Source organism: Manihot esculenta, chromosome 13 (genome assembly GCF_001659605.2).
Source record: "Manihot esculenta cultivar AM560-2 chromosome 13, M.esculenta_v8, whole genome shotgun sequence".
In the NCBI taxonomy this organism is placed as follows: domain Eukaryota; kingdom Viridiplantae; phylum Streptophyta; class Magnoliopsida; order Malpighiales; family Euphorbiaceae; genus Manihot; species Manihot esculenta.
In genome coordinates this window covers 10,617,348-10,640,558 of record NC_035173.2, presented here as the reverse complement: position 1 = coordinate 10,640,558, position 23,211 = coordinate 10,617,348, and the positions used below count along the sequence as shown (strand labels likewise).

The following is a 23,211-nucleotide window of genomic DNA, read 5'->3' as shown; positions in this document are numbered from 1 at the left end:
TAAGAATTAATCTATTATAATATTATTTTTAGTAATAAAATATTATTTTTAATAATAAAATATTATTTTTTATAATTTCAATAATAAAAAATCATTATTTTAATTAAGATAAAAATTTTAAAAATATATAGGTATAATAAATAATTTTTTAATTTTACAAAAATAAAAGTTTATTATATAAAAAATTATTTTTATTATTAAAAAATATTATATTAGACGATTGTTTTTTTGGAAACTATTTAAAAAATAAATTACACTTATTTAATGTTTTGGTTATCCAATTTTTTTTTACTGGACCAGTCAGTACTCGCTAATAATACCCTTCTATCTATCAATATACCTTTTATAAAGGGCGCGGGCAAGGCAAGAATTTGCCCAACTTGGAAGAAAACAACTTGGCCAATTTATGAACTGCTCGACTCGGCTTATCACTCAACTAAATTCGTCCGAGTCGCATCGCTTCTTCCTCGCCACCACCAAATTTCTTCCCCCTCGAGCGCCAAACAGCCTCATTTTCACTCCTAACATTTCATTTTCAGCCCCAAGATTCTCTAAAATTGCCTCATTTTCTAACAAAGCCGGTAATTTTCTTGGATCCAACCGGAACCCTCCGGCAATGGACCCTTACCCGCCGGAATCATCGGACCGGCCTCCTGCTGCCGAGGACTTTGTTCACATCGAAAATCCTAATCCTAATGTCGAGGCGTTGAGCGAGAGCATTGTCGATGTTGCTGATGAACTGAGGGTGGACACCGGCGCCGATATAAGGAGTGTTAGTGAGCCGAGGAGGACAGAGCTACCGGAGGGGCTTTCTAAAAGTGTGGTGGTTCTCAAGTGCGAGTCGACGGCGGAAAGTGGATCATGCGATGTGTACTTGGTTGGCACAGCACATGTTTCTCAGGTGAATATGTATTTCTTTTTTTTCCTTAAAGTTGGATTTTCGATTTTCTGTTTGGTTATTGAGAAAACAAGATTAATCAAGAGAGAAATTAGATTTGACGCTTTAGGATTTTGTTTAATCGAGATTTGAGAAAGGAAATTCCTTACTTAATAAGCCTGATTGGCTTGCATGTTTAGTTCTCTAATTTAGCGAATCAAACGTATTGTGGTAAATACCCTTCCGTTTGTGCTTTCTTTCGGACTTTCGATCGGAAGAATTCATGACAATGAATGGAAAATCTCTAGTTCTTTTTGCCACCTGTTTGGAATCAAGAATGTTACAAGAATTCAATTCAACTGATTTTCTTTATTAATTCTTTTATGATTGGAATGAAAGAATTCAAATCTTTTTAACTTAAAAATTTTGTTAACAGAAATCGTGTACTAATGAATTCTTTTCCTGCAATTATTTTTCCCCAAACGAATTTTGAAGTTTTTGTTTGTTCTAGCGTGAAAGTAATTACCTCAAGTTAAACCTATAACTGCATTAGTCTAACGGAGAACTGTAATGCGAGGATTACAAAAGATATTGAAATATAAATTAGGCTTAATGCGGGAAAGCTAGATGATACAATTCACTTATTGCTGCTACCTGTTACATTACATTATGTCGCTTTCCTACATGTTTGGATGGGAAAATGCGTCATTTAGGCAAATAGAATGTGGATTTTCAATTGAAGAATGTAAAATGCAGATTTCTATGGTTCAGTTTGATTCCTTTTTGCAATGTCAAACGCTACCTTGGAGATGACTGATAATTGTGTTGATTTTTGATTATATATTGCAGGATTCATGTAAAGAAGTTGAAGCCGTAATCCGCTACTTGAAGCCGGAGGTGCCTGAAACTCACTAAAATTTAATTATGGATTGGACAGTTAGCATGTTAGCTTCCTGCTTATAAGTTATTTGAACTTTTTATAAAGTTGTTTTGTTGACTGCAGGTTGTCTTTGTGGAGTTGTGTTCCAGTCGAGTAGCTGTGCTTACTCCTCAGAATTTGAAGGTTTGTGCCAAAATTTTCTTTCCTTTTCTGTCTCTCCCTCAACACCCCCCCCCTTCCCTTCCAGAGCACACACACATACACATTGACATGCATGAGTTTTGAAGAAACTTTGTGCCTCACCTTTCAGTCCCAAGTCTCAACTAGAGCCCCCCACTCCACTCAGCAGACTTGGTGACTGAAAAGCAGTTGTTGTATATTTGGCAATAAGTGTTTCTCCATGGCCTTTTTAACTTTACCACTGCTTAGAAGGTGATGCTGCATGGATGATTGATTTTCTTGCCTTATGGAGGCATTTTTGTTTCGAGGGCTTAGAATCATCAACTTATTTTACTGACTCATCACTTAGTTCTGGTTGATTTGCAACAATAAGTCAGTAACTCTAGTATTTCTCAATTTTAGCCTTTTTGGTTTCCATTTTCTCATGTATTGAATTTTAGTTGACAGATTCCAACAATGGGAGAAATGATAGAGATGTGGAAGAAAAAGCATAACCTGTTTGGGATACTTTATAGCTGGTTTCTTGCCAAGGCATGTATGATAATCTTTGTTTCCATTTTAGTTTTTAACCTCTATATGTTCCTTCATGTTGCCCTCCTTGAAACCAGAATATAATATGTTCAACATTTGTGAAGGTTGCTAATAAGCTTGAGGTTTACCCGGGTTCTGAGTTTCGTGTGGCTTTTGAAGAAGCAAGATCGTATGGTGGCAAAGTGGTACTCGGTGATCGCCCTGTGCAGGTAAGATGCTTTGCTGATTTCTGGCTGCTACCTTCCTCTTTCGATCTGTGCTTAAGATAGATTATTAATCCCAATGCATTAATTTTGTTTAGCTTCAGGCTCAATTAGAATTAATTAGAGTAATAGACTGGTGAAACCTTATTGAATGCTGATGATTGATTGATTGATTGTGTGACAGTACAAATTGGTCTAACATGTGTAATGCTCTTGAATTTTGATCATAAGAATTGATCCCTGTTTGATGCTTGGCACAAGCATTTGATATGATTTGTGACCACATTCAATTACCTTTTGTGCAAGAAATTGATTGGTAACTTCTATGATGACTTTTTGAGAGTTGAACCCTTTAGATGCATTGCTCGGTACTCTGTTGTTTGGCAGTGGATGCTATTCCAGTTTAGTTAGCATCACCTGATCCCAATCAGAGGCTAAAAATCCTGTATCCTTGCATGTACTTTAACTTTCATGATCCATCTTTAGTAGGCTATTACACTGGCTTTTTGGATCACAAACCTCTATTATAGTCTTCTAGCTTTGCAGGACTATATCTTGTCTAAATGTAGGAGGCGCTTTTCAAATGATTGTGCATTGTCATATTTAACTCTTGCATTTATAATTTTGAACAATTTAATCCCAATTATGTTATGAAAGCTTCAAAATCTGCATAAGAAGAGAAAGAAAAGGGGCAGAAAGAAGATAGCAGGGAAGGAAATAGAAGGAGAAGACCGAGAAAGAAGAAAAGAGAAGAGGGAGAAGGAGAGAGAAAAAGAAATAAGGGTGTAATTATTGTTTTATTAAATTCTGAATTCAGCCCCATCAATTACAATACTATTCCTATTTATACAACATATTACTCTATACACTTCTATTCTCCTTACTATCATAACGTTCCCCACTTTTTGAGATCATTCTTGTCCTCAAGAATGAGAAAATAAGAAGCTGAAATGACAAGTTCCCATGCCAAAGTCACAAATTTTCAAAATCCTCGATATCTTCTAATCTGATTTTTCCACTGCACATCTCCAACACTCTCTTCTTCAATTCAAAAACAACCACCTTCACTCCCATGTTAACTCCAGTGAACAGATCTATCACAGGTATGCCAGTGGCTACAAAATTACAAGCAGAGCAGACCTCTGCAAACAAATATGGAACAAAAACTGAATTTTTCTTCCTTTATCTCCTCCAAATTTCAAATTTATTTTCCTTGAGTATCATTATATCATATGACAACTTTCTGTAAAATAGGGCGTTATCTTCTTCCTATGTCTTCTTAATATCTCCCATCCATCTTTCATGAGAATTATAGGATCACTAAAATAAAAATCTCCATCATGGTTAATAATGAAAGGATCCTCTGTACCAAGACCACATGAACTCAACCCACATATAGCATAACCCCAATATTGTTTTCCACATTGTTCTTCTCCATAAAATTTCATGTCTTCTACTTCCATCAAAACATCCTCAACAATGAGGATACACTTTTCACTTTGCAAAATTTTGATAAATTCATGGGCAAGAAGAATAACAGAAATGCCAAAAACTTCATCATTCTGCATAATGCTAATGGTGCCCATTTCATTCTGAATTCCAAACTTGACTGAAGGTACCAAATTGCTGAAGGGTTACACTGCACTATCCTAGAATCAATATTAATTGCTTCTTGGACTTGAGGATACATTCATGATCATATTCCTCTGTTTCTCCCTTTATATTTTGCTGAGAATGAAAGAAATTTTTTGAAGTAGGCAACAATACTATGCTCTTGGAAGCTATGTTCTCAGACCTAGCCAGCTCATCGTCATTGCTGTAGACTTTTATGCCCATATCTTTCATCATAATACTCATAAAGGCTCAGAATTCTTCCCATAATGCATTGTGCTTTATGGTGGACTGCCTCATATTTACCTTTATTTCATTTCTCTCTTTCATGAATTTCTCGGTATCTTTCTGCATCTTTCTTGGAAAATCTTCATTTGTTACTCCGGTTTTGCTTGCCTTTCCATCACTGTTCTAGCCATAATTCCAACCCCCACAAACTGAAAATTAATTTAGTCCCACCAAATGAAATTTGAGGAAAATAATGAAAGAATTTCAAATAGGAACCAGAAATTTGGGGAACAAAAAAACCAGCAATGGAAATTGAGAGAGAAGAATCAGATGTTTCCTTAAAATTTTCTAGAATTTGTCAACTGGTACAAAAACAAATCTGAACCAAAGCTGAAATAGAGAAATGCAAATGGAAGACGGGCATGAGGGAAAGATTAGTTGAGAAGAGAACAAAAATGAAGAATCAGAGAAGATAGAAGAAATAGAGAGAAACAGAGGGAAGATGAGAAAATAGAGAGAATTAGAGAGGGAAAATGAATAGAATCTTGATATTTTCTACATAGAAAGAAGATGTTCAAGAAAGAGAGAAAAAGAATTATAGGAAGAAGAGCAGAAGAAATTGGGATTAAACTGGAATTTGGGGCATGTGAATGTGTATCGTAGGCCCTTATAACAACTGTTATGAAAGCACCAAATCTGCAGAAGAAGAGAAAGAAAAGGGGCAGAAAGAAGAGAAGCAGGGAGGGAAATGGAAGGAGAAGATCGAGAAAGAAGAAAAGAGGAGAAGAGAGAGAAGGAAAGAGAAATAAGAGAGTAATTGTTTTATTAAATTCTGAATTCAGACCCATCAGTTATGATGCTATTCCTATTTATACAACATTTTCCTTTATATAACCCATCAGTTACGATGCTATTCCTATTTATACAACATTTTCCTTTATATACTTTTATTCTCCTTGTTATCATAACAAAGTATGATGGTATTAACTGAAACAGATTACATTACGGAGGACATGGGGGAAAATGCCTCTTTGGCATAAGACAAAATTATTGTACTCCCTGCTTTTTCAAGCGTTCTTTCTACCAAGCCCTGAAGACCTTAACAAAATGGTAAGGTCTCTTAACCTGTGCAAGGAATTCCTAACTACATTTTGTTTGTGTTAGTGGACTTCTGAAAGGAGAAATTCATCCTATGCTGCTAAACTTTATTCTATAGTAAATTTCATTTTGCTACTTTTCAGCTGAAGGAGATGGATGATGTTGACATGCTGACTCTTGTGATTCAAGAGATGAGTAAGGAGTTCCCCACTCTAATGGAAACCCTGGTGCATGAACGAGACCAGTTAGTGTTCCTTTGCCAATATTTTCATTTGTAAATTGTGTTTGTTACATCTTGCTGTTAATTATTTTGCAAACTTATTGCATCTTGTCTTTTGTCTCTGACGAATGGAATCTGAGATTTGAACAAATTGAGTTCATTTTTGTGGTGACTTTTCGTACTTGGTGTTGATTAGTGTACAAATCTCATAAAGTGTACATAAAGTACACTTGCTAGAAGCATCTGAATCTTGTATTCTTGTTGTCCACAAAAGTGCTTATTTTTGGTCCAAATCTAAGCCGTCTCTTATGCCTGGTATACCATTATTTCATGTTTGGATAATTTTTGTTATGGTTGCTTGTATTGTAAGATACATTGGAAGTACATGTAAGTGTTAAACTTTATTTATTTTTAGTATTGAATTGACATGTAATGCATATATGAGTTCGAACATTGTGCTCAGTTCAAACATTGATCAGAGAATAGATATATTCATATATGGCACTCGGTGACATGAGAAATTTGTCCAAAGGTCTATCCTGGCCTTAATTGAAAAGCTAGAATTTAGCTGTAGTCTGTAATTTGTGTCTTTTTTACTGCAATATGTCTATTTAATAATGACCACATCATAAATCCTTGTTTGATTCCTCGAGTAATAATATCATATCCTCAATATTAAAAAATTTTTGTTTTTGGCTTTACTTTCTTTGATATTTTCCCTCCTTGCTATTCTTTCTAGTTTTAATTTATGCTTCTTTTCTTCCATATCCATGCAAAGTGATGTGACCTCTTTCTTATGATTGAGGGAGGGGAGGTTTCCTTTTTCTTGTGTTGCTGGGTGCAGATAAAATTTGGATGGAGTGTGTATAAGTTGAATGCTTCAGGTTGATGCTTCATACAGGTTCTTCATGTGCAAAACAATGCTGAATGGTCTACTAATTTATTACTTCATTTGTGTGATTGATGTGAAATTATATCTAGTAATGGTTATGATCTATCTGGAAGGGCACCTGTAATACTCAGTTTCATCTGGATCATGGTTTTAAATCGTGGTCACGAGAAACGGAAACAGGTCTGTAACGGTCATAATGTAACGGTAATGGTCTGGCGCTATGCAAATTTTTCAAAAAAATTTGCAAAGTTCATTATATTGATTAGATTTAATTCAGAACAATGTATACAAATGCATAATAAACATAAATACATGAAATATAGATTATTTAACTTAAGTTACATCATATAGTTTAAAAGGAAAAAAAAATAAACATAATCTTTATAAATCAAGTAAATTAATAGTTCAAAATACAATTTTAACTCAAAAATAACACTTGAATCCATAATTTTTTTTTTTAAAAGAGGAAAAAACAACAACTAAAAATTAAAATACATAAAATTTAACTAATTTTTTAGAAGAAATAAGTTTGAAAATACAGTAATTTATGATTGATTTAAGCTTATATAAGAAATATGCAAGGAAGATTGAAATTTGAAAGAGAAAGGAAAGAGAAAACTGAAAAAAATATAGCCTTTGAAACTGTTCAAAAGTGTAGAAAATAAGAACAATAAGAATAGAAGGAAGAAGAGGAAGGATATAAAAGAATTTCAATTACCGGTAACGGCTGTTACCGTTACATCGGAACATCAGGGGCTGTTGTATAACGGGTAACCTGTTATATAATAGCCGTTATGTTACGTTATATCATGATCAAGATAACATTATTAAGTAATGGTATGATCTACCTGGAAGGGCTATTACCATTTATATTAGGATAAAAAATTATTTTCAATCAGTATGATTCCAGTTCTTTTGACCTGAAGCCATTCTCGTCTTTTATATCTGCTTATAAGCAATTTATGATTTGTCTGGAATCATTTCTGTGAAAACATTTCAATCATAAAGTTTTGGGGTCGAAGCACCCTTAAGGGTAGATCACTTTTCATTTATGTTCATGATTTGTCTTGCCTTGTAGGTACATGTCTGCCACATTACTAAGAGTTGCTAGTGAACATACTTCAGTTGTTGCGGTCGTTGGGAAGGGACATTTGCGGGGAATTAAGAAGCATTGGAAGCAGCCTGTACCGGTTTGTGAACAATTTCATTTTCTTTATTCTGATCTGTTTATTTAGACAATAAATTCTTTCAGTAAATGAACAGTTGATCAAATTTTAAGGTGTTCAACACATCATACAATTGATTTATGTCTTTAGGCCCTTGAAAATAACCGACATCTGAATTTTGCTTTGCCTTCCTGGTGATGGTTACTTGTGATATTTTGTATTAACACAAGAAAGTTATATGGCTTTAATTCTTACACGATACTTTATGTAGGTCATTAGATATTAATGAGCGTTTGGTTCCCTGTGGTGCAGATTAAGGATCTCCTGCAAATGCCTTCACAGAAACCAGCAATTTCAGCTCTGAAGGTTCTTACATCTCTTGGTGTCGCAGTTGCTGGTGTGGCTATTATTTCAGGCATTTATATTGCATTCAAGAAATAGTCCTGATGTTTCTTTATTTACTTTTTACCGTCACATTAATCAAAGGCAATTGTTTGTTCTTTTATCTGTTTCGCTTTTCACAATATGACTCAACAGAATTTGTTCCTTAGCCTTAGAACAAATGAGAAATTTACCTTTCATGATCCCTTGTATATTTGATAACCTTAGGTTGTTTGTAGTTTGTTTCATTACTTTGGTTATACACTGAAATTGATGTAGCCAAACGATGATTACCATTACACCTTAACTAGTATAATGAGCATTACATACAAAGAGTGCATAGAATCACAATTATTTGTTTTCATTTTTTTTTCTTTTATTGTTATCATCACCATCAGCCTATCATTAATGGCCCCGCTTGCTTTCGATGGCCACCACAATCACCACTCTGTCAACTGTCACCATCACCACCACTACTATTACTAATGCATGATTACTTGCATGATTCCGTTGTTGTAGTTTGTTTATTTTGTTGTCACTGTTAGCCTTTGTTAACATTAGCACCAACCAGCCGCAGCAACTACTTTGCCCCTCCCACTATCTTCGGCCATTAGTCATCATAGCCTTTTCTCTTCTCGTTATTACCATTTAAATAAATAAAATATTAAAAGATATTACTTGTATTTGTATTTTATAATCAAATAAATGGTTTAATTATATTATATTGAGAGATTTATTATTTAATTTTCGGATATTGCCATTATAAATAAGTCAGTTTTTTGATTTTGAGAAATCTATTAAAATATATTTATTTTTTTCTTTATCAATTAAATAGTCTTTTCGTATATTTCTGCTGTTAAAAGTATAATAAAAGATCAAATTATTTTATTTTTTATCTCCTTTGATTTTTTTTTTCTTCGGTTTTTTTTTTATCTTTTTTTTTCTTTAAAGAGGAAGAAGATGATTTATCTTTTCTCTTTTTTTTTTCATTATCATTATTATCTTTTTATTCTTCATCAAAATCTTATTTTAAAGAGAGGAGGATGAACAAATTCGTTGATTGAGTAAATAAGAGTTTTATTTGAGAATAAAATTGGTTTTAAAAATTTTCTTATTATTTATTGTTCATCTATTTTTAATGAAAAAAAGGATCAAAAGGCTATTTTGTTAAAAAAAAAAAAATAAAAATATTTTAATAAATTTTTGAAAATGAAAAAATTGACTTGATAAGGGATTAAATAATAAATTTCATTATTATATTATATCATCGTACTTTTAATGTAAATTTAGTGTAGGAAAATAATTTTTGAGACAAATCTCATTTGAAAATATAGTTAGATTAGAAAAGAAAAGATAAGCAAATACGGATGTTGTTCCTTTTAAACTCCAGTTGATTTCTCATTAAAGTTGAGGAACTAGAATAAAGCCAGATGAGGTGTTTTTAACATTTGGATTGAGCTGAAGAGAAGTTTAAGGTGGGCAGTTGGTAATGGTAAAGATAGGTGAAGTTTTGGACTGGTTGTTGGTTCCATAAGATGTCATTTTATTGAAGTTAGCTAGCGTTAATGGAAATTGGTCCCATATGATTAGTAAGCGAATTGCTGATTATGTGGATGGTTTTGGTTTTGGGGATGTATCAAAGAATGGTGAATTCTCCTTGAACAGTGCTTATCAGGGTCTAGAATGTAGAGAGGGCCACTTTTATCTTCCAAGTGGAAACTATTTGTGGTTGGGAAGATTCACGATACATCTGTTCATTTCTTTGCCTCGTAATGCGTGGAGGTCTGCTCACTAATGCAGACTGCTACAGGCGTCATGAATTCTTGATGCCTAAATCACTGAATGGTGGGACTAAAATTTTTATTTATTAAAGTGTGTTGAGTTGAAATTTATTTTAAAAATAATATTCTTTTAGTTAATCACAATTAATAATGTGTGATTTAATATGTAGTATTATCAAAGTAAAAGACAATATTAAGGTGATAAAATTTTCTATCGCGACAGATAAGAGATGAGAATGTGTGAAGTATTATCAAAATAAAAGGTAATACTAAGGTGATAAAATCTCCTATCACAAGAGAGATAAGAGGTGAGGCGATATCTATTTTGAAAAAACGATAAAATCTAAAATTTTTAGATATTTAAAATATATGCATATTAACATTCATATTTAGAATAATATAAATAATAAATATATAATAAAATATTATTAATAAAATATAAAATAAGATTATTGAATAGACTACTAGTCTAGTCCATTATTCAATACTCAATAATATTTTAAATATAAAATAAAACATTAATAAATATGTCAAGTAATAAGTTAAAACATGAACAACTTAATGTAAAAGTAAGTACCAAAAGTATAAAATTACAAAAGTCAAACTCCAAAGTTTCAATTAAAAAAATAAAAACTACTCTCCAGCCACTACTTATACTCATAATCAACATTATTGAGATTAAGATTATCTAATTTACCATCTTCATTCTTGAGAGTAGTCAAAACATATTCTTCGTCCTTTTCATCAGCAACTACTTGTCGTTGTGGTGGTACAACTAGAGTTGATCTTGCACCTTTATTTGAACTAGACTCAAATGAAGTTAATTTTGCAAGTGATCTTGATCATAACGGGGTTCAAAAACTCCAGTAGCCCTAGCAACATTTTCCCAAGTCAACGCACTATCTGTAAAAATAAGATCATCATCATCATCTTTATTGTCATTTTCTAATTCATCAATCAACTACTCATTACTTTTATCAATATTTCTCATATCTACAAGTGTGGTTCTATCTCCAAAGATATATTGGCGTAGCAGTGCCTTATTGTATTTAATATACATCAAACTATTAAGTTGTTCTTGAATAAACTGATTTTTTTTCTTACTATGAAGCTGTCATTGAATTGAAAATAACAACTATATTAAAATTTTAGATATGTGATAATAATAATTTGTTTAAATTTAATATTATTACTTACATGTTTAAATACGCTCCAATTTTTCTCATAAACACTTGCACTGCATGTGAGACTTAACACTTCCACAACAAATTTTTGAAGATTTGGACAAATTGATCCAAATGTTCTCCAACCAGCTATTAAAATTTGGAATCAATATTATAAAATTATAGCCAATAATTTTTTAAAATAAATGAGATAAAAAATTAATAAAAATTCAAACTAACTAGAAGATCTTGCTATTGTACTTCTCAATCTCATCTAGACTAATGTCTAACTTCTTTAGGATCTTGTTCTATTTTTTGAATGCAAGACATTAAATCCATATTCGTCTCTTCATCTCCTTCAATTCTCAATTTGTTAGAATAAAAATATTCTAGATTTAAGTACCCGACAACATACAAAGGGAGATGCATTTGAATAAACCATCTCTTATCAATAATCTTAAAAATATTCTTATATTTCTCCTCATTGCCATTGAATGATTTGGCAATGACTTCCTTAGCCCTATCCATTGATTTATAAATATATCGATCTCATTGCTGTTTTTTTTTTTTCATTATCTACAAGACGAAGCACACAAACTAAAGGACCAGAAACTTTGAGAGCATACACCACATAATTCCAAAAAGAAGAACTTAGAATGGTTTTTTCAGCTTTTGCATCTTTAAACTATTTATTAGTAGTCCACTCTTATGAAATAAACATTTTTCTAATGTTTGTCTTCTGAAGATGAATCATTCCCAATGTAAAAAAACTAGTAGCAAATCTCGTTTGCTTCGGTCTCAGCAACTCTACTCCATAAACTTTCTTATTATATTTAAGGCTCATAAAAGTCCATACATGAAGCTGTGAAACTCAACAGCTTTGCAAAATATGTTTTTGAAAACTCGAATCTTAAAAGTATTTTCCAACATCATATTGATACAATATGCTGGAGTCCAATATAGATGGGAATATTTTTTTCCAAAATCATACCTATAAAAAAAAGATTTATTTAATTAATAATTTAATATTTATTATTTATATTATGGTATATTATTGACAAAAAATTTTAAAAAAAACTTACTGGCTGCAATATTAGCCGATACATTGTCTGTAACCACCTGAACTAATTTATGTGCACCAATTTTAAGCAATTCTTTCTCAATCATACTGCCTAGCAATGCATCTATTTTTAATTCACTAGAAACATCTATTGACTTTATAAATACACTTCCATGTGGACAGTTAGCCAAAAAATTAATTAGAATTCTTTCTCTTCTAACCATCTATCCATCACACATCAAGGAACATCCATAATTTGCCCATTCTTCCTTGTGAGATTCTAAAAGCTCATTTGTATTCTCCACTTCCTCGTTGAACAACCAAACTCGAACTTCATGATAATTTGGAGGTTTCATGTCCCTCCTATAATTACCAATGGCTCGGATCATTTCTCTAAAAGTTATCATAGTTTACAGTATTGAAAGATATGCATGCATCATACATCTAACATACTAAGGCAACACACTCTCTCAGTTCTTTCTTAGCTGGGTTGTTTTCATCAATAATTATTTGCTTTAAAATTTTTCCTAACACAGGTGACTTAGAAGAAAAATAAAAATTGAATGGTTCTCGATTATTACTGCTTTGTGGAACTTTAGATTTTTTTGAAGCAATAGCATTACCATCTTGTTCTTGTTGTGCTTCCGTTCTTTTGGGAGTAGAAAACATTGCATTTTCCTTTTCCTCATTTTCACTCTCTCCTAGCATTTCAACATCCTCAAAATCATTAACATACTCCATGTGCATAATAGCCTTTTGCTCTCCTTTTTTATTCATGAATTCTTGAATATGATTTCTGGCATCCTCTGGACATTTAGGACAGCGAACCATATTTTGTAACCCCAGCAAGATGTTGTTTGATTCTATTAACTCTTTATTTAATAACTCTCATGCAATAAATGCATTGAAGATCATTTGTATTGCTCTCATTGAGTTGTATCAACTGTAACTATGCAGGGCAAAAGCAGCCGTAGAACCACTTATACTAATATCCTTATCACCTATTTAATCTAACTAAACAAAATAAAATTAACAAAGTAAAAAAATCAATTATAGTATTATATCATCTAATCAATTTAAATAACTAACAAGGTATTAGGCATATTACTAAACTAGTACCGCTATCACATTAAATATTCACATGTTATATTTATTATTCATATCTCTTCGGCTAATTTCAACATCAATACCACCAAAATAAATTATGAATAAAAACAATTTAACAATAACACCCATGACTCATTTGGTGTTGTTCTTAATAAATAAATAAAAATTCTCATAAATAAATGAATTATAAATCATAAATCAATGAATAATAAACCATAAATAAACATTGAAATTTATAAGTTATCACAAAATTCACAAAAACATCCATTCTGTTTAGAGATTGACGGGAGAGTGGAGACAATGATGTGAAGAGGAGAATAATGAGAGGGAAGGAAGGGAGTAGATAGGGAGAAAAAGGGCGGAGAAGAAAAAGGAGAATGTACGGAGTGTAGAGGAAGGGAGGAGAAGGAAGAAGAAGAAAGAAGAGAGTAGAGGAGACAAATACCTGTGGTGTTGGACAATGGCTACTATTTGAAGAAGGTTGTGTGTAGCTGACTGCTGTTTGGAGAAGGCAGAAAAAGGTGTCGGGACTCCGGAGTCTAAAGATTTTAGGTTTTAATTTTAAAATCCTTTAAAATTTAAAAAAAAATGTGGCGCCAGATCCTCGCAAAGGAAGATAAGCGCCTCCTAAAAAGCGCCTCACTTAGACCAGGCAAGGAATATTCTATTTACCAATAAATTATTGTGTATTTAACTATATATGTTTGCTGACAAATGCTGAATGCTGTGTGTTTGACTTCACATATATATACTTATTATGTTCTATTAAGTATTTTTAGATTAGAGTAAATTACTTTAAATTATGTTTGGAAGCTAAAAGTCATCTACAGTCAAAATTACAAATATTAAATATAATACTTACCATTATGTTTGTAATAATTTATTGATAAATAACAATTTCATTTATTGGAATATGTTTAGGTTCAAATGTACAATAATTCATTGGTAAAAGAAAACATTCACTATGGTATTGTAATTGCTATAATATATATACATATATAATTAATATTTTAAAATTTGTTTAAATATAAATTTTATTAATTTATAAAAATTTTAATATATTAATGATTAATTTATTAAATGTTCAGTTAAGTGATTTTTTTAATCAGGGCTAGTTGTGACTCTTAAGTAACGTATGACTCTAATGTTAGAGTCGTAAGTAAATTTTTTTTTAAAAAAAAAATAGTCATACATAGTTTTGAAAAATACCATCTAAAAAATCACATGTTGGTACGTAAGTTTTTACTCAATTTTTTTTTTTATAAATAAATTTTAAAATCTACTTTCTTTTTTCTTTTTCAAGTCGTGTTGTGTGCAAAATTAGTAACAGATTAGTAGGGGGCTACCGCCCTTAAAAATTTTATTTTTAATAAATTATTACTTTTAACCCCTTTAATTTTATTTTAACTTTCGACGTAAGTTTCTCTCTGTAGTCTCTTTGTGATTCAATACTCTCCCCTTTTCCTCTTCCTTAAACCTAATTTCTTCTTTCCCCTTCTCCATAGAAGATGATCTACGTCAATTGACTATCAATGAAAAAGAAGATATTATTATCTCTATTAAGAGGTTCAGAGATATTCCGATCGTCACTTATAATTTCTGTATGGTAGGGATGTTTCTTGCATATAATCCAATCAATTTTCAGAATATACAAACATTTTTTACAGATTTATGGCATCCTTTAGAAGGGTATATATTATGGAACTACAGATAAAAAGATATCTGTTTCGGTTTTTTAATAATGTTGATTTTGAAAATATAGTGAATGAGGGCCTTTGGTTGTACAATAGATTCCTGCTTGTTTGCAAGAAGATACAAGGTAATGAAAAACCCTCTCTATATCCCTCTAACTCATTCTGATTTTTGGATTCTGATTTTTGGATTCTGATTAAATACATCCTTTTTGGTTATTATAACGAGACGTTGGCTAAATTGGTCGGTGATTTTGTTGGCAACTATAAAGAGTATGATATGAAAAATGCTTCAGCTATGTCGCCGGATCCTATGAGAGTTAAAGTTTGTTTGGACATTCGGCAATCTTTGAAACGGCGGAAGAAGTTTGTTGGAAATGATGGTACTGCATTTATTCTGAAGTTTCAATACGAAAAGCTGACTATTTTTTACCATCTATGTGGGAAACTGGGTCATGTGGAGCCTTTCTGTGACTTACGGCTGAGGTTGAAGAAAGAAGATATCAAGTTTGATTGAGGTGATTTCCTCATAGTACCTGTTCGTCGGAACCAGAGACCGACAATTCTGTGGCTGCGTGATTCCGGCAATTCTGCTCCGCCGAAATTTGTGGTAGGATTGGTATCAACTAGCAATTTTGAAAACACTAATTTGGCAGCATATAATAGGCAATTCTCCTTATTTGACAAAAGTCAACCCATTGTAAATAAGAAGACTGAGGACCATATTATGGACATGGACAAGAATTCTGTGGGTCAAAACAGTTCTGATAAGTTTGATGAGGAGAGTGCAACCCAAATAAATAATGATACAAAAAGGCCAAGAAACACTAAGCATAACTTTGTTATAGGTTTTCCTTCCTCTCAACAGGATGTCTCTAGCAACACCCCTGCAAATATTAATTTGACAGACAACAGTGAAGCGGCTCATCCCGTCAAAGGTCAGGATAGCCGAAAATAATGATCGTCCTGTATTGGAACTACCGAGGACTCGGCAATTTTCGGACAGTTAATGCATTGAAGGATTTGATTATTAATTACAAGCCGGACATTTTATCTTTGAAGGAAACAAAAGTTCTTAGTTTTCGTATATAATTTTTTTGTAATTTTTTACATTTTGATGGTTGCTTCTAAGTCAAAGTTAATAGACAATGATTGGGAGGAGGTCTTTCGTTAACGTCAAAAGTTCTTAGTTTTTGTATATAATTTTTTCGTAATTTTTTACATTTTGATGGTTGCTTCTAAGTCAAAGTCAATAGACAATGATTGGGAGGAGGTCTTTCGTTAACGTGGAAGAATCATGTGTCTGTTTCTGGGATTGACTTTTCGTAATTTTCAGAATATAATGTTCAATGGAGGTTTACTAGTTATTATGAGTTTCCGAAATCGCAACAACGACGTCAGTCTTGGAATCTTATTCAAATTTTATCTAGTAGAAACTCTCTTCCGTGACTTTGGAAATTTTAATGAATTATGCTTGAGAGATAGAAAGAAAGAGGAGTATTTTTGGCAAAATTATCTTATGTAGGGATTTAGACAGACACTTATCATTTTTGCTAAATTATCTTATGCAAGAGCTTAATTTTAAATGATTGTAAATGAACTAATATTTTTGTTAAATGGATTCGTCGTAATGCTAATATTTTGACTAAATCTATTAGGCATATTTGTCTCTATTTGGGATGATATCCTTTTTTTTATATAAAATTTTATCAATACAATAAATAGTTTTACTTAAAAAAAAAACCTCTTTAATTTTTAATTTTTATATATAAATAGATTAAATATAAATTTATTTTTAATAAATTATCACTTTAACATCTTTAACTTTTAATTTTTATATGTAAATAGACTGAATATGAGTTTATTTTTAATAAATTAACACTCCTTTAATTTTAAAAAAATTATAAAATATTAACTATATATTTTGACGTCATGTGTCACTGTTAGTAAATCAAATTAAATTGTATAAAGGAAGATATATTGTACTAATTTTGATTTCATATAGCCAACTCTAAGTGAAATAACGAGCTATAAGTGAAAATATATATATTAATCTGATATCACCATCTTGTTACATGATTTCTCTTTATGCATATGCTTCCTGACCACACGAGAGTTTCGTAAAAAATTTTGGTTGTTATAAGTTTAGGGAGTGTGATATCCGTTTTAAATTTTTTAAATTTCATTTCTGTTGTGTTTCTAAATTATAGAGCATTATTTATGCTCAAAATTTTGCAAATACTCTTCAGAATTCGTTTCATGTGATATGCTACAACATTATATATACAAATTAAAAAATACAACGTAACTATTAGAATTTGCAGATCAAATTTGGCTCAAATCTCTTTAATTATTTCTAATTATGTACATATGTTTCAAAAGTCATAAAAAAATAATAATATTTTTAAATTAATTTAAAATTATTATTTTATTACTCTAATATGTGTTAATAAAATTAAAAAAAAAAAGATATGCTAAATTTAATTTAAACCTTTTTCACATTTTTTAATTATTCAGAAGGAGAAAATAAGATAACAAGTATCAACGAATCCGAAAGTTATTGCTTTCGAAAAATCACACTGAAATACGAAGAACCTCCTTCAATGATAGTTACACACTCTGGGATGTCCAATAGGTAGACTTACAAACTCTAGGTTTTATTAGGGGGAGACCGTGTCGCAGCGAAGAAGGATGCTGTAAGCTGAAGAATTCTCCAGTCGACAATTTATACATCTAAGAAAGCACGTAGAAGGGCGAATATGCTAGCCGTAGGATGTATCAAGTTCAAAATATTCACCCAGTAGTATATGAAAATTTTAAAATCATTTGAGATTTGGAAGGATAAGTCGTTAAATGAGATTGGCTCAACCGCCAGTCCGAAAACGGGGACTCGTCCACTGTCCTTCAAAACACATCAGTGTTTAACCTCATCAGAGCATTCAAATCCCTAAATCTATATCAGACAAATAATCAATAATCTCATGAGTAGGCCTCAGTGTGTGTAACAATCAGATCATTGATAAATTATATATTTATCTCACTGAAATCCGCTAAGATAATTTATATTATCATCATAAGCCCCTTTAAAAGATCGACCAAAAACACGAGAAACAAAAAAAAAAAGAGGATAAACAGGATGAAGAAGAGTACTCAGACAGCCAAGGGTTAGTCTTCAACTTCTGGGAGAGATTCCCAGATCAGAAACTCTAGTCCACAGTATAAATGATTCATCACTGCACCCTTCTTCAACACAAAATTGAAATGAAAGAAAAAGAAAGTTAATTTTGGTCTAGGAAATCTAAGAACTGAAGAGAAAGTAAAGAGTATACGAAGGAGAAAGGGCTTCGGAGGTGTATATATAGAGGATAGAGGTATAGTAATTAGGGTTTTGCGTTGAGAAGTAGCCAACCTTAAATTATACGGTGTCGTATTACGCCGCATCTTTTGCAATGAGCTTTGAATTGGTCCAGCCTAGCAATGGGCCGAATTGGGAACCAAATTTAGAATCGGCTTGAGTCCATAGGTTTTAAAATTGAATAATGGATAGGATATGATCAGATTTGAAATAAGTTTGAATATTAAAAATAATAATCATATTAAATTTAAATTAAATTTAAATTTTTTAGGTTATATAATAATTAATTAAATATATATTATATATTTTTAAATAAATAAATTTAAGTATTTTTTTATTTTATTATTAGAAATTTAAATATAAATTATTCTTGTAAATTATAAGTTATATAGATTATTAAACTAACAATTATAAAATTAAAATGTTTGGATTTTTTATAATAATAGTTTAATTTAAAACGAATTCAAATGATTTAAAAGTGATGTGCAAATAAAGGTCTGATGGTCGACAATCCCAATTACCAACTGCTTTCCAGCGATGTTCCTTTCCCAAGACCATAGCTCACTTGAGAAACAACCCAACACTCTATGCATACAGAGGAACCGATGTGACGAAGAGCTGGAGAAGAGCTAGGTGATTAAGGTATAAATCTGACTTAAATGGATGGAGAAAATATGGAGTAGGAGGAAGGCAAATTTATAACGAAGAAGAAAAAAGGAGTAGGCGTGGAGATCTCCTTGAGACGATAGATTCTTTTTTGAAGATGTGAAAGACCAAAATTAACATTTAAAAGAAAAATCAGATTAATAAGAATAAAAATAAATAAAAGACGAATTTTCTTTCTATAGTCGGGCATAAAAATGATGTAGTCTTGATAAAAAAAATTAAAATAAATTTGTTTCTGAATAATATAATAAAAAAATTAAATTTTATTTTTTTTATTTAAATAAAATATCATTAAATTAATTAATAAGATCATCATTTTATTAAAATTTTAGAGTGTGAGATATACTTTAATTTATTTGTTCTTATTTTCAATTATTTATATTTAATTAATATTTTAATAATAATAATTAAAATAATAAATTTAAATCAAAAAATAAAATTTAATATTTTTAACCTCCCATCGAAAATAATTCATCCCTAAGAAATTCTAATAAAAGGACACCCAACGAAACAACATTTGGTCAAAATCTCCATGAAAAAGCAAAAGAAAATCAAATTCATTAAAATTTCAAGCATATAAGAGATTTTTTTTTTTTTTGAAATTAAGAGATTATTCTTTATTTCTAAAAAACTAAATTAAAAAAGCAAATGGAGGAGGACGGGGACTACTGCCAGCCTTCTCTAGTTTAGGCCAGTCAGAAACCGTCACAATTCGGCTGGTTAGAAGAGAATGTTAGCAATTAGTGTTAACTAATTAAGGGTCAATTATTATTAAAACTTTTGAATTTTTGAAAAATTAATTAGTTTTTTTTTTATTTTGAAATTATTCAATTAAAACACTTTTATATTTTATAGAATCTAATTCTTTCACTATCATATTAAGAAAATAGTTAACTATCTTAAATTATTTATATTTTTTATAATTTTAATTATAAATATTAATTTAATTTTTATAATTTAAAATATTTATACTATTTAATTTCTTTAATTAAAATAAATTAGCTAAAAAGCTTAATTTTACAAAACATTACACATTTAATTTTAATATTCAGACTCCATTTTATTTGTAGAAAAAAATTTATATTTAAAAAATATTTTTTGCAGAAAATATTTTTTAATAAAATAATTAATTTTTTACTATTTAATTTTAATTTAAAAAATAAAATATATTAATAAATTTATATATAAAGTCTTAATAAGAATTTTAAAGCGAAGAAAGAGTCATTTTCTAGTTTATTTTTTTGTTTGATTATAAATATTTTTTATTAATTAAATTTTTTAAATATTAAAAAATAAAAATTATTTTTTTAAAAAATATTTTGTATAAAATAAACGAAGGAAGTAATTTTAAATAGAAATGAACCGATTAATTTTCAAAAAATTCAAACAACTACAGTAACTTTCCCATCAATTAATTATTATCGGTTATTGGTCATTTTCAATGTGAAATTGTTATTAATGAATTAATGGGAAATAGTTGTGAATGGGGACTGCATCTTTGACAACTTCTCCACAGCTTCCTTAATACTTCCAGCTTTTCTTTTTCGTCTAGTCTTTGTAGAGACAGTCTCTTTACTTCCAACCGGCGTTTCAGCCTTCCTTTTGTACCTTTTTTTTTCATTATTTTATTTTTCATGGCCATTTACTTAATTTACGTTCTAATTATCAATTAAAAAAACCAAACATTTTATAAAATCAAACTTTTTACTTTTTTATATTAAATAAAATATTAGTGAGCTTGTTGTAATATTAATTAGAAAAGTAAATAATATAAATATTCAAATTATAAGACTAAATAATATAAATTAAACAATAATTTTTTATAAATCACATGAAATTAATAATAATCCAATCTTAAATTGATAAAGAATAATACCTATATGATTTGACTAAAATGATATTATACCGCAATTGGTCATTGTGATAAGAAAGAGAATATGACATGGTTGACGTATGTCATAGTCACTCCGACGTTCAGTAAATTAAAGAAAATAAAAATTGATTAAAATTTAAGAATAATTTTATAAGAATATGTATTTTGATTTATGAGATCGTTAAGTTTTATACAGTAATATGAAATTAATTATCATATTTTTTGAAAATCTAATTGGTACCGATTAATTGATGAGATTTAATGGAGATCAATTGTATCCATGAGCGGTAATTTTCTATAGAATTTCGCCTGTAGTTGAGAGAATGAATCTTTATAAAGAGTTGAGATTTAAAGCGTTTGAGTTTTTTTTTCTCTTTTTTTTAGACGAATATCACCTTATCAAAATTTTACCATTGTCATATAACCCTATCTTCGAATACCGGGTCTACTTTAACCTATTATTTTGTTATATCACTATTAAATTTGGAGGGCTAGAATCAAGTGATTTCATCAAGCAACATTAAAATATACACTTAAATATAAAAAAGTTTTGACTCAAGGGGATTCCATCAAGCAACATTAAAATATGCACTTAAATATAAAAAAAGTTAAAAAAAAAATTCCAACATGCAATATTTAACGAAAATTCAAGAAACCCATTTAAAATGTGCGTTGCACTTATCATTCTTGCAAGAAAGGTAAATTAAACCATCCGCCCTTCAACTGATTCATGTCAATCTTTCAAGTTCATTGTGTTATAAAAAACCACTCAACTTCAAAATATGCTCAGATTAAATCTGTTCAGCCAGAATTCCGCCAAGAAAATTTCTATCGACAAATTCATTTCTACATCCAATTAATTGAAGGTGAGAATTTCAAATATTAACATGGGTCTCACTATATTTCAGATAAGTATATATTTTTTTTAATTTTAAATTACGTATTTATAATTGTATCATATGGATGTATACATTCGAAGTGTATGGTAAAATTTCTCTTGGACCAATACTCCAGTGTAATATATACCTACTGACTTGTCAATTAAAATTTTAAAAAAAAACCTTAGATTGAAAAACACTTTTCCTCTTTCTCTTTATATATTCCATTACTCTCAATTTATTTGAGCTTAAAGCTATATTTACTTATAAAAAATAATTCATATTTAAATAATATTTTTTATAAAAAATATTTTTTAACGAGATAACATATTATTTATTACTCAAAGTACCGATACTAACATTATTATTTAACTCTATTCTAAATAGTGTTGTGTAACATATAAATATAATAAAGTATAAGTTGACATTTCGTTTTATTTTCTTAACAAATTTAATTGATACGTCAGCAAGTTACGTATGATTATGCCGAAGCATTAACTCGATTATGGCCGAAGAAATTTAATGCGGGCATGTTGTGTGATTTTTTGGTAACTAAAAGGAGTTAAGGAACGGCAAAACAGTAAGATAAAAATTAAGAGATGGATGATATAATTTATACTTTGCAAAATAAATTATTGAGAGCCAATTTCAAATGATGGGCAACAAGATCGATTATAGAAAAAAGAATATACAAATAAATTGACATTTAAAGTGTATTTAAAAATGTTTGGTGACACTTCAATTTTTATTGTCTTATTTTAACCTTTATGCATGCTTTCATTATTATAAGCAATAGATTCTCCATATAATATTTTAGCCTATTAATTTATTTTTTGTTTTTTTAGTAGGTAAGATATAGCTTTCAAAGCTGCATTAACACAAACAGGAGGTGAGCTTACCCAATTTTATCATGAAGAGCAAAGGGGAATCATCTGTTAAAAAAAGAGAAAAATGAATAATATTTTTTTATTTATTGATGTATTTATTACTCAGTTTAAGAAGGGCTATTTATACTCATCTATAGGTTTTAACTCTACGTGCACAACACGGACTAGAAGAATTTAAAAAAATAAAATATTTAAAAAATCTAAACTAAACTAAACTGTGTCCTTTTACAAGAATAATATAAGTGTAAAATAATGTGGTCCAGTTTAATCAGATTGTTACACCGGTTATTAGGCTATACATTATCCACTTAGTGGTTCGACCATTTGCTCGTCAAGTCATCCTACCGTCCGGTCGTTAGTAGGTGATATTAGGTTGGTCACTAAGTCACCTCTGCACCTCGCCTGGTCATTTGGTCGTCCATTAGGTCGTCCAGGTCTTCAGGTGTACACCTCATCTAGGTTGTCAGGTCTACACCTTATCTG

The 23,211-nt window shown here is 30.3% G+C and overlaps 1 protein-coding gene and 2 non-coding genes across 3 annotated transcripts; 1 reads left to right on the top strand and 2 right to left on the bottom strand.

Annotated features, from left to right (window-relative positions):
* The first annotated feature begins 361 nt into the window (after positions 1–361).
* On the top strand, positions 362–8,574 carry LOC110630226 (traB domain-containing protein). The gene is made up of 9 exons (XM_021777606.2): positions 362–901; positions 1,727–1,774; positions 1,881–1,940; positions 2,385–2,468; positions 2,573–2,677; positions 5,507–5,620; positions 5,752–5,852; positions 7,799–7,910; positions 8,199–8,574. Exons 1-9 carry the CDS (start codon positions 407–409, stop codon positions 8,325–8,327), a joined length of 1,248 nt encoding a protein of 415 aa, XP_021633298.1. The 5' UTR covers positions 362–406; the 3' UTR covers positions 8,328–8,574.
* Positions 8,575–18,056: 9,482 nt separating this feature from the next.
* LOC122721642 lies at positions 18,057–18,150 on the bottom strand. The gene has a single exon (XR_006348346.1). It is a non-coding gene; the product is annotated as a small nucleolar RNA R11/Z151 (small nucleolar RNA).
* Positions 18,151–18,211: 61 nt separating this feature from the next.
* Positions 18,212–18,312, bottom strand: LOC122721641. Its single transcript, XR_006348345.1, has one exon. It is a non-coding gene; the product is annotated as a small nucleolar RNA Z157/R69/R10 (small nucleolar RNA).
* Positions 18,313–23,211: the final 4,899 nt, after the last annotated feature.

What these genes read in the sequence shown, in the direction of transcription:
- LOC110630226 (XM_021777606.2), top strand. Translation starts at nt 407, where the DNA reads ATGAACTGCTCGACTCGGCTTATCACTCAACTAAATTCGTCCGAGTCG. An exon ending in TCCGCTACTTGAAGCCGGAG is followed by an intron (nt 1,775 to 1,880) that starts GTGCCTGAAACT and finishes TGTTGACTGCAG; the next exon opens with GTTGTCTTTGTGGAGTTGTG. An exon ending in TCGGTGATCGCCCTGTGCAG is followed by an intron (nt 2,678 to 5,506) that starts GTAAGATGCTTT and finishes TAACTGAAACAG; the next exon opens with ATTACATTACGGAGGACATG.